This window comes from Apis laboriosa, unplaced genomic scaffold (assembly GCF_014066325.1).
Source record: "Apis laboriosa isolate Shangri-la unplaced genomic scaffold, ASM1406632v1 scaffold11_cov152, whole genome shotgun sequence".
Taxonomy (NCBI): domain Eukaryota; kingdom Metazoa; phylum Arthropoda; class Insecta; order Hymenoptera; family Apidae; genus Apis; species Apis laboriosa.
The window spans coordinates 722,269-734,210 of record NW_025221020.1 but is presented as its reverse complement, the minus strand read 5'-3'; the positions used below and the strand labels follow the sequence as shown (position 1 = coordinate 734,210).

At 47.0% G+C, this 11,942-nt stretch overlaps 1 protein-coding gene across 2 annotated transcripts; it reads left to right on the top strand.

Annotated features, from left to right (window-relative positions):
* The first annotated feature begins 392 nt into the window (after positions 1 to 392).
* LOC122719129 (LHFPL tetraspan subfamily member 6 protein-like) lies at positions 393 to 11,640 on the top strand. 2 transcript variants are annotated; one of them, XM_043944721.1, is made up of 5 exons: positions 393 to 1,376; positions 4,983 to 5,101; positions 6,492 to 6,667; positions 7,472 to 7,567; positions 7,823 to 11,640. In XM_043944721.1, exons 1-5 carry the CDS (start codon positions 1,287 to 1,289, stop codon positions 7,954 to 7,956), a joined length of 615 nt encoding a protein of 204 aa, XP_043800656.1. In that variant the 5' UTR covers positions 393 to 1,286; the 3' UTR covers positions 7,957 to 11,640. The 2 variants fall into 2 exon arrangements, with proteins under 2 accessions (XP_043800656.1, XP_043800646.1); XM_043944711.1 differs by having other exon boundaries at positions 7,469 to 7,567.
* The last annotated feature ends 302 nt before the right edge of the window (positions 11,641 to 11,942 follow it).

The following is an 11,942-nucleotide window of genomic DNA, read 5'->3' as shown; positions in this document are numbered from 1 at the left end:
CGATTACCGATCATTCGATTATTCTATATAAAGACGAATCGCGAGACGAAGGCAAAGAAGACATCAACAGGTAGCCAAGGGGAAAGGAGTTGAGGTGGTCATCTTGATTAAAAATATTTTTTCTTCCCCCCTCTTTTTTTTTTCTTCTTTTCTTCTTTTTCTCGAACGCATCGATGCCAAGAGAAAGGAAGACGAGAGAAGAGGGAAAAAAAGCAAGCTGCTACTCGCGTTGAAACGAGTATAGGAGTGGTATAGGAATAGCGCACACATGTTGTGGAGGGAGGGGAAGAGGGCAGTGGAGCGCGCGCCGCGGCGCGGCGCGTCCCGACATTCGGCGAGGCGACGCGCACGAAGGCAGAGAGAGCGGCGTGGCGGAGCGAGCCGGCGGAAAAGCGAACCGTTCCTTCGGTTCAGTCGCAGTCACGAAGCGGCGCCGAGCACCATCACTCGGCCGCCTCTTTCTCTCTCGCGCTCGCGCGCGCGCGTCTATAATTAAACATCGGTGGAGGAGTAAAAGTGTCGGGGACGAAGGAGAGCGCGCGTTCCTCCTCTTTGTCCGTTCCCTTTTTTTTCACCTTCCTCCTCCGCCGCTGAACCGAACGACGAAGCGATGAATTTTTCTCGAGAACTGCCGACTCCGACTCGACGCGTTCCGCCGCTTCTCCGCTTCTCGGCTATAATTAACAACCACGTTCCCTTCTAACGCGTTCGGTTATTCTTCTCGTCTCGCGATCATGCCGAACGACGCGTGCCCCTCCGACCGACCTCTCCACTCGAGAAACGTTCTTCGTTCCGAGACGCGGTGGTGAGACGTCGACCGACAGATGGATCGTGGCCGTCGTTAGAGGATAGCGCGAATACCGTTCGCCCTTCTCGAACCTTGACCGTGAGTCTGCTCTCCCGTTTCACGCGTTTAAACGCGTTTCTATTTTTATCCGGTCGGTCGGTCGCGTAGACGGGCGCGCGAGGTCGCGTCGATCCTCGATAGTGTAAAAATACGGTAACGAAAGAAAAAAGAAAAAGTGAAGTTTCGTTTGTTCGTTTTTTCAGTGTATTCGGTTTATTAGTTTTTGGTGAATCGAGTTTGATCAACGAAGAGGAGGAGGAGGAGAAAAAAACGTCGAGGATCCTGGCTTCGAGAGTTGGATAGCGGATTTGCTCGCGATGCGCGAGTGACGAGAAGAAGAGAAGAGGAGAGGAGAGGAGAGCAGGGACATACCGGTGAGGAACCGAGCTGCGGAGAAACATCGAGAAGAGAGAGAGGACGATTCGAAACGACCGATGAGATGACAGTGTTGTGTGCGTTGTGGGCGACACTGTCCACCGTGGCATCGATCCTCGCCTGTTCCGGATTTTACCTGCCTTATTGGATTCAGGTGAGGGAGGATTCTCCTTCCTTTCCGTTTCTCGCGGAGGCGACGGGAAATCGCGGATCACGGATCAACGATCGATCGGTCGATCGATCGTTGCTCGAAAATTGATCGCCTCGCCACCATTGATCGGTTGACGAACGATGGAACGCTGGAATGCTAGTTTTCTTTCTGTCCTCCCTTTCCCTCTTGAAATTTACGCACGCGGATCGAAATCGAATACGCGTACGTGTCTCGATACGACGACGTCGTCTCGAATGCATCGTCGAGTCGGCGATATTAATTGCGACGCGCGATCGATCGGCCCACATATCGTTCCCAACGAGTTTCACGCATTGAACACACTCGTTGCATTAATAAACAGCGATCGGATGGATGGATTTTCGTGACGCGGCGTGTAAAGAGAAACAATAATATTTCGCATTTGCATCATACTCGCAAATGAAATGCTTCGCCTTTTTTCACTTCGCTTCGATAAAGGGATTCAATCGAACATCGCTGTTAAATATAATATACCCTAAGTAGATATCAACGTTATATCGCGCTTTCTCGCGATTGGTCGTCGAAAGAAGGAGATCGATTCTCGGGTTTTTTTTTTTTGCTTTCTTTCTCGGTTGACGAGGATGTCACCTCGGAAAAAAAAGAAAAAGAGAAATAAGAACAAATTCTATACAAAGAAGCTATGTAGAAGCATTCGGTCGATGGTGAAAGGAGATGTTAAAAAGATGTCCACGTTTTCTCGATGTTCTTTGACGGTATCGAGCTTTCATCGAGCCGTTAGCCGTCGCCATACATAGTCATAAAACCGTACGAGATCGTTTTTGTCCGACGACGACGACGACGAGGCGTCTAGATGCACGAAGCGAAAGAGAAGGAGGAGGAGGAATTGCGCACGTTTCCGCGTACAACGATGCACGCGATCGGGCTCGCGAAAGCGCAAGAGGAAAAGGCTGAGAGAGGAAAATTGTCCCGTCGATCGTGGGAGCGTTAAATTGCCGCAAAACTCCGGCAATTTCGAGCTTCGAAAACGTCCCAGCACGCGACACGTCCAACCAACCAACCAACCAACCAACCACCCACCCGTCCAACTTGCTTGCCAACTCTATCGCCAACGACAACCCGTATTAATGTCTCCGCTGATGCGGGGCAAACGTTGATAGGTTTCGCAAACTTCGCCCCTGTTGTGTACCTGCCGCCGGAAATGGATTTTTCCTCTCGCTCAAACGATCCAACGATTAATATATTCGAAAGAAGTACGCGGATGATAAAGATGAAGGAGAGATTACGCGTAAGATGTACAACTTTCTCGATATTACGATTAAATAGCGAACGACTTTACGACTTTGTCGACCGCGGCCCGAACAGAAACGACGAAACGACAACGAAACTTGGGGAAACACGCGAAATTCAAGACTTCTCTCTTCGAACCTCGTTAACCTCCCCTCCTCCGTTCCCTGCAAACCGTTCGCTAATTCTCTTCATTAACTGTTGATTTTCACCGTGTAATTAAGCGTGATCCGATTACTCGGCGACCGATATACTCCTCCCTCGTATTTCGATCGACTGCTATTCGATCTCCTCCCTCCCTCCCCCTCCCTCCCTCTCTTTGTGCCGAAACCGCGCTCATCAGCGGTGACAGTGGTAAATTCCATTTTCGAATCCCAACAATTTTCGTTCCATCCAATATAAATCGTCTTGGATTTTTTTTCCCATCTATCCATCCGGTGAAAATCGAACACTGCGCGTGTCAACGAAACGCGTTTCGAAATAGGCCAATTACGGAATCGAACGAACCAACGAACCAACCAACGAACGAAGGAGTTTCGAGAAGAGTTTCTCGCTCTCCAACTTGTTCTCGCGTGTACGCGTCGCCCGCTCCCGTTTTCGGGATAACGAGACGACGAGTTTGGAAAAAGTTTCGGTCATCCAGCCAGGCGAAACGAACTACCTTCGTTACCGGAGGATAGAAAGAGAGAGAAAAAGAGAGAGAGCGACACGAGGCAACTTTGAAACTCGTAGGAATAGGTCGGTGTTACCTGGCCAATGGCGGCTTCTCTCTCCCCTCTCCCCTCTCCTTCCCGGCCAAATTAGATCGTAAACCAACTCGCAATCTCCAACCTCTCCGGTGGAGAGGGCTCGCGACGACCGCCCGACGTCATCGACGCGGTGGATCTCCCCGCGATCGCGAACCTCCACTTAACCCGGCTAAAGAGAAACGGAGGGAACGATGCTTGTTTCGTAAATTGGGCTCGAGCACTCTCTCTCTCTCTCTCTCTCTCTCTCTCTCTCTCTCTCTCTCTCTCTCTCTCTCNCTCTCTCTCTCTCTCTCGCTCGCTGAAAAAGGAACCGAGGGGAAATTCTTTCTTCTCGTCCACGAGAAAGAAAGAAACTTTCTCGTGGAAAAAACTCGTCTTCTTTAACGCTTTTCTCCTCTCTTCCCTTCCCTTCCCCTCTTATTGCGTACGTGGATAGTTTCGACGGAATTAAATTTACCGATCCGAATATTTATCTTTTTTTTTCTTTCCTTTTTCTTTTTCATATACCAACCTCGATTCTTCTAAAAAAGACGACGACGAGTAAATCGTGACGAATTGGTTGGTTAAATTAGCGGCAAGACTGGTGATTAAACCGACAGGGGAAACGGGCGTAAAAACAGTCGATGAATAATTTCGACATCGCGGCATCCGTGCACGAGTGTCCCTTCGAAACATATATATATATATATATATATATATACATATACATATATATATACACATACACACACGTATATTCCTTGTGGAGCAGCGAAACGCAGAAGGGGGCTCTAAATGGCTTTGAAAATACTCGAGTAGCGGGATGAATAAATGCATAAGTGAATTTACATTTGCCTTCCTGCGCTCGCTTCTTCGTTCGCGTAGAGAAGCACCTCTACGTGTTCAGTCCGAGAGAAGAAGCAGTCGGATCCGTTCGTTTAAGGAGAAATCTCCTCTCGTTCCTCTCCCTCCCCCTTCTCGGCGAAAAAACAATCTCTACGAGCGGCGATCGTTACGACCACCTTTTCCTACTTTCGCGCTGGGATTAATTAAGGATTTTTTTCTCTCTCTCTCTCTCTTTCTCTTTCTCTTTTTTTTTCACATCCCAAGAAATTCCCGGGGAACGCAAGAGGATGATTTACGGGAGGAAAAATTTCGCTTCTTACTCGAGACCCGATTCTTACCGCCAGACCCATCGAATTTGCCTCGGTGTCTCGGCCAAGAATAATACACCGGGAAATCCTGTCCGACTTTTACCCGCTTTATTCCACTGGCGAAACGAAACGAGGCGAGGCGAAGCGTTTTACGATCGGTCTCGCGATCGCAAGAAACGTGGAACGTTCGGTAAAACTTAATCTCTCGCTCCCAAGAAGAAACTACTTGGCACCGGGTCAACGGTTTTGCTTCCGAATCAAGGGTTCCAGAGATGCGAAACACTGTCCCCCCTTCTCTCCCTGTGTATAAAGAAATCGTCCGCTCAACGCGCGTATGGAAACCGTTTTTCAAAAATATCTCGATCCTCGAGAATTCTTCCCTCGAAAGACTACTTTCGGAGGTTGTCGAGTTGGTCGATACGCGCGTGTTTTCCTGATTTCAGGGACGACTACTGGGAAAGGCGGACGCGTATTTTGGTTCCTTTCGACGGTGCAACTATCCACGGATAAGGGCGGCGAATACCGCTCCCGAAATAGTTTACGAGTGCGCCAGATATTCCAGGTACGTATTTAAATTTTCCATCATTTGCGAGGCACCAGATCTCGCAAATTTTAAGAACAAATCGTTGCTGTCGTCGAGGTGGTTTTCGAACCTTGGCCAAAATACGAATCGCGAAGAAAACTTCCGTTCCTCCGTTTCTCTTTATTAAACCGCTTTATTAATCGACCCCGTTTTCGCGATAATAAAAAAATTCGTCCTCGTTCGGCCAACGATTTCTCATCGTAGGCGCGATTGTCCTATCCTTCGAATTGATCGTGAAACGTTGCAATTAAAAACACAATTCCCATATACGTAACGCTGCCCTGTATTTCGGGATAAATTTATCCGATCAATAGGTCGACATCGTTACGCCGATACTGAAAATTTTTTTCCAACGTTCGTCCTTTCGTTGTTTTTTTTTTTTTTTTTTCACCATTGCATCAATCATACAACGGCGTAGAAAAAAAAGGAAAAAAGCTAATTACAGATCGCTGCCATTTCAGCACGGATTACTTTCCGTTTATCCGATCCGAGATTGAATGGCACCAAATGGCGAATCGCGCTAGTTTTTTCAAAACTATGTATACCGAGATGGATGAGAGAGAGAGAGAGAGAGAGAGAGAGATTGCGATTCTAGCGAGATATCTGTGTCCGAGGTTGAAATTTCGAATCCAAACTCGTTAATTAAATGTAGCGAGAAGGGGGAGGAGGGGGGGAGGGGAGGGAGGAGGGGAGGGGAGGAGGAAAAAGTTGGTCCGGTTTCGCGTTCTGACGCGTTTTTTCACGCGGTGTTTACATTTTATCGGAAAAGCTTCGCGTTTCACCCTTCTCCCCCTCCTCCCCCTTCCCCTCCTTCCCTCGATTTCAATTCAACCGGAATACCCGCCGCACCACGTTCGGCCGGCATTAACGGGGGCGATCTTAATGCAATCGTACGTATATCCGGTGTATTTGTGGCACGATATGGAGGAGGGGGAGAGGGAAAACAGGCTTTTGGAAAACGTCATGGGCTTTCGTCATTAGATTTCGGACGAGTTTCGCGAATTTTCCTAAGAAAAATCGTTTATTGTTTATTATCATTTAATTAATAATAATTTGATGCTACGCGATCGAAAAAATCTGTATTATTACCGATTGATGGATTCCGCATGAAAATCCGACGATCGACGATCCCAATTAAGCGGAGGAGGGGAGGGGCGAACGGACGAGTGGAGGGGAGAGGGAGAGAGGGAGGGGGGGGGGAGAGCGGCAACTCCAGCGATTCAGTTTTAGCTTTAAATCAAAGTTACGCCCGGCGGTGCTCGGCCCGTTAATTTACAACGTGAAATTCAATTTTCTCGGAATTTTGTCAACAATACAGTTTAACGAGAATGCGGTGGTGCGCTACAATAGAGGCGATATTTGATTTTAGCTTCTGGGACATTCCGAGCGGTTGGTGGCAGGCGAGCACAGTCACCATGGGGATCGGGGTCGCGATCGCGGTGATCGGCGCCCTTACCCTGCTCGCGGCCGCCTCCACCTTCCTTCCGCACATCCTCAAAACTCCGAGACACACCAGGGTGCTCGGCTCTCTCCAGTTGCTCGCCGGTAAGTAAGATTTAATCTGTCCCCCTCTCTCCTCCTCGTCCCCTCCAAACATCGAACGGAGGACGAATTTACAGGAAAGGATATTCTCCTTTTATCGGACTCTACTGACGCCTGTAACCAAATATCATCGTGTTAGAGAAAGAAACGAAAGGGAGAAATTACGAATCGTATGACGAAGAGCAATAATAAGGTAGATCTAGAGATGTTTACATTTTTAACTCTGTCCGGAAAAAAGAGATTTTTAAACGCGTGGCAACGCCCTCGTAATGGATCTTGTAATAATATGTAGATATATGATGTGTATATATATATATATATATATATGGTTTTAAAATCGACGTCTCGATAATATACGAGATACGTTTAAACGGAGGATCCTCGAGATCTCCTCTGGCTGATCGAGGAGAGAGAGAGAGATAGAGAGAGATGCGATAATATTTTATCGTTGCGTTTTCAAAGTTTCGAGGAGAAACTCCATGGATAAACGGAGAGGAAGAGGAGAACGTTAATAGAGAAAACTGTCTACCGTTTGAAGTAGAAGGGGGAAAGTAAGACGGCGACATCTCGTGCAAACAGTCGGACAAACGGATATTACTCGAATATCTTCCTCGAAACGTTGACGCGTTTCATTTTCTCTCTCGCGCGCCATTCCAATACGTTTTTCCCATTTCGAGCCTTGTCGTCCTCGATCTCGCGCCGATATTCATGTTGAAAAAAAAAAAAGAAAAAAAGAAAAATGGTTGGAGAGAAGAATAATTTTAATCCAATTCGTCAACCGTTATTCCCATTTTCTCGTTACAGCAGCGATGATATGCGGCGGTCTGGTCATGTATCCGATAGGATGGGACAACAGGGAGGTGCGGGAGTCTTGCGGGAAGGGTGCTAACGTGTACAATCTCGGTGAGTATCTTCTTTCTGCCCGCACGAGTGTTGACTTTGCAAAATCGTTCATTTCGTTCTATTCTATACTTTCTTACCGACCGAGGTATGGAAAGGAGAAGTTAGTTCTTTTACAAAAGCGCGACCATTCTTTCGAATTTTCTCTCGTGATTCGAACGAATCTTCCGAAGAAAAAGAGAAAAAGAAGAAGAGAAAGAAAAAATGGAGATGTTTAGGGGAAGAAAATGGCGAGAATATGTTATGCATATGTTACAGGAAAGTGTTCCGTTTCATGGTCGAGCTATCTGCTGGTAGGCTCGGTGGCGCTGTTGATGCTGTGCTTCGGGCTGAGCTTCTGCGCCGCGCGACACAAGCCGTCCAACCCGCACACCGATCCTCTGCGCATTTGACAATCGAGATACTCTCAATCGATTCACGCCTATGCCTCGCCGAAGACGACCACCCTCTCCTTCGTCACGGTTTGTTGAGCCGTGAGGAGGGCGAGGAGAAGGAGGAAGCAGCAACAGGAGGAGAAGGAGGAGAAGCATCGAGAATCACCTCTACGAGCGTCTCATCCGGGTACGAGCACACCGCGCACACGTCACGCGACAAACCACACACGTCGCACAAGCCACGCGTCACGCGTCACGCACGCTTCCCACCCAACTACCCGATCGTTTTACCTTATCTTAAGAACCAAACTTTACTTCTTCCACTCGTGCGTACAGCGTTGCCACGTTTCCACCACGTTTTTTCGCGACCAACTTCTCCACGATTCTACGTGGAGGGGATATATGGGCGAGTAGCGCAAAGCGTTGGAAACCGTGCAAGATTCTCGATCGAGCGTTCGATTCAAACGATTTTCATCTCTCCTCTGATTCCTCTACCTCTTCTTTTTTTTTTTTTTTTTTTACGCGACGGTAACGAAAGAGCCTCCCCTCTCGACACGTTTTCGAAACTTCTGCTCGAGAGAAAGAGAGAGAGAGAACAAAAAGGGAAACGTTTGGAACAGCGAATGTTTCGGACAGGTAACGACGTACAACAGCGTTCGTTAGCCGCAAACTTCTCTCCCTGTGATCTTTGCGACTCTAGAAACTGGAGGCATCTCGTCGTTTCGGTACTTCTCTTTGATTCCCTTCTCCCTTCACCCCGCGCCTTTGCTCGAAAGACGCTAAAAACTTTCTCTCGTACGATTCGAAAAGCGCGTATTCGTATAAAGAATTTCAAAGATTTCGTTCAAAGCGAGGAAAAACGCTCCGGCGAAACGTATAAAAAGCCACGTCGATTCTTCTCCTCCCCCTAATTTGCACACGAGGCGGCGAAGCGCGCGAAAAAATGGAGAGAAAGGGAGGAGGAGAGGAATTTTTTTCGCGAAAAATGCAGATTGTTCGGATTATTAAGTCGAAGGAATCGAGGGGAGGAAGAGGGCGCGAAACTCGATCGATCGAAGATCGAATCCCCGCGTTACGCGATTTATTGGAAAAAACAACGGAGCCCTTTTGAGAAACGCCGGTGAAACGGCTAGAAGCCCCTAACCCCTTCCATCTTCCGTCTCGTTCCGCTTTATGCTCCAACGCGATGTGCGCGCGAGAAGAAAATATCCCCCTTCCCCTTCTTCCTTCCTTCCTTTTTTTCTTTCGCGCAATTGTTGTTATTAAACCGAGATCGAGAGGATCTTTTTGTCGTTGGAGAACGAGAATGATTCCTCGAGGGAAAAGCGGCTTAAACGAATGGTAATTTAAATGGTAATCGGAGGAGGCGCGGGTATCACCAAATTGAATTTAAAACGCGAAAACTCGCGCGGTTGCGGTTGAATCAGTGCGGTGTTGGAACGTTGTCGTTTCAACCTCCGCCAACACCGCGATGAAAATTATTACGGGCCGCCTCTCCCTTTCTTTTCTTCAGTAGCGAGAGTATATTCTTCGAACGGGATCGAGACGAGTATCCCAGATTTTTTTTTTTTTTTTTAAATCTGATCGATCTTCCTGGAAACAAGGAGGGGCAGGATCGATTTCGAGGCATCGGATTTCCGCGAGCACGAAACAGGAAAACGGGAAGCGCGAGTGGTTTAGTATTGGTGTAAAGCCACCACCGATGGAGTTCCATTAAGGGAGAAACGAGCGCGACTTTGGTTCCTTTTCCATCGTTTTCGGTGGACGTAGAGAAAGAGAGAGAGAGAGAGAGAGAGAGAGAGAGAGAGAGAGAGAGAGAGAGAGAGAGACGAAAGTAGCCCCGGATATCCCGGGGCGAATAGTTATCGACGAAAGTCGGTATGAAACAAAAGTTGGAAAACTCGTTCGCCCGCGACTCATCCCCCTCCCCCCTCTCGAGTTCTTCATTCTCTTCGCCGTTTCGACCTGTTGCCAGAATTCCTTGCTTTCGAGCAAAATCGCGAAATAGGATATTCCCGATTTCGACCACCGAGCTCGTTTTTTTCCCATCCTCGAGGTCAGGACGAGATGCGCGCAATTTCCAAATAGTTCTCCTCGCCGCACCGGATCAAATTTTCCTTTGTTAACGGCCTCCACGCGATGTTTCCCGCCCAACGATCAAATTCGAGACGCGCGGTTTAACTTTCCACCCTTACTTTCCTAACTTCCTAACTTTCGTGAGAGAGAGAGAGAGAGAGAGATCGTTCTCCGAAAGAATTCTCGTTCGATTTTTTTCTCCTCTTCAACGAACAATTAAAACGAGTAACTTGGACTATACAAAAGTATTCGAATGCTTATATTTGCAATTTTTGATGAACGAAATATAGGAACAACTTATTTAAGATAATGTATAATAGGAAAGAAATATCAAGATTACGTCAACAAAATTTAAAAATGATTCACCGATTTATACGGTAGTTATAATACGTTTATTATATACATGTGTTATTAAATTGCAAAAGTATTCGAACGCTGGTACTAAGTGAGAGCGTTTCTACGTTCAGTCGAGTTATCGTTTAATTAACAATAACGTAAGTGTGCGATATGATATTCAAGATGAATCCATAAAAGTGTGAAACACGAAAATGAAACGAACGAGAAACTATCTTTTGGCTGCATAAAGGAATGGGAAATCGTATAGCGAGATAAGAAAAATTGTAAACGGAAGTAAATCTATGGTACGTTACATCATAAAAGAAATGAAAAAAAATTAAAGGAACGGTTGCGAATAAGCTGTATATAGATCGGACTCGAGAGAGGGCCGAAGATGGAACGATGTCCAATTAGACGGTCGGAGGTGGATCGATGGAGAAAAGCGGACAGCGATTACGTAATTTTAAGCGAAAGGTGAAAGAGGAGAAGGAGGAGGAGGAGGAGGAGGATTCGAAAATCAGGATCAGCCTTCGTTTTCGTCGACAACGAGATCGTTTTCGTAAACTCTTTGACAGAGTATTCGGGAGAGGAGGGGGGGAGGTAAATTCGAATCGCGACGGTTTTGTAACCGGTAACTCCCCTTTGCTCCTTATTTGCATGTAAATTGCCGGCCGTACGACGACACGACGGGAACACGACGGAGAAAAATATAAAGGAGGAGCAGCGCGTCTCTCTTTCCCTCTCTCTTTGTTCGCTTGTTATTCGTCCGATGGAACATGGAAGAATTCGTTAGATCGGGTGAAAAGAAGAAAGAAAGAGACGCGCGAATAACGATAATGCGTTACGGAATCGTAGCAGAAACGAACTCGTCATCGACGCGTAAATTTAACGTTATATTTTTCTGTTTTTCTTCTCTCTCTCTCTCTCTCTTTCTTTCTCTCTCCCTGTCCCCTTCTTCTGTTCGAATCGTTCGCTCGAGAATCAATCGCGCGGAAACTGGACGTTTCGAAGAGTCGGCGGTGCCGTTATCCACGATGGAAATCGTACACACATACACACACGCACGCACACGCACACGTATACGCGCGCACGGTCGGATCGCCGTCTCCCTTTTCCTAGGGGAGAAGGAGGGGGGATGAATTCCGATCCATCCAAAGGAACACCACTCGCATAGAGCAAATTTACTCGTTGTACATATTATACATATTATACGGTACAGTAACGAAATGAATATTCGATATGGAGTAAATGTTACATCGCATTATTATATTTTATAATAAAATTGAAATAAACCAACGGTGCCTATATTGTTCTTTTCACGTCCCTTCCAAGAGATCGATCGATAGGCAGCTGTGTATCATTGTTCCGCATGGATTCCAATGGTCAATCGTCGGCGAAGATCGAATCGAGACAATTGGCAACAACGCGAGATGGCTGGTCGTTGGAAACAAAAGGGCGAAATTAATCGGTGGAGGTGTCGTACGAGTGTAGTGAATTTTTCGGCGAGAACCATTACTTTGTTCGAGCCATTGTTCTCGAAATTGGGCGGGAAGAGTTTTTATCGATCGAGAGCGACTGTTGTTTGGATCATT

Coding starts and splice junctions, on each gene's coding strand:
- LOC122719129 (XM_043944711.1), top strand. CDS start 1,287: ATGACAGTGTTGTGTGCGTTGTGGGCGACACTGTCCACCGTGGCATCG. Junction 1,377..4,982: donor ACCTGCCTTATTGGATTCAG/GTGAGGGAGGAT, acceptor TCCTGATTTCAG/GGACGACTACTGGGAAAGGC. Junction 7,568..7,822: donor TGCTAACGTGTACAATCTCG/GTGAGTATCTTC, acceptor CATATGTTACAG/GAAAGTGTTCCGTTTCATGG.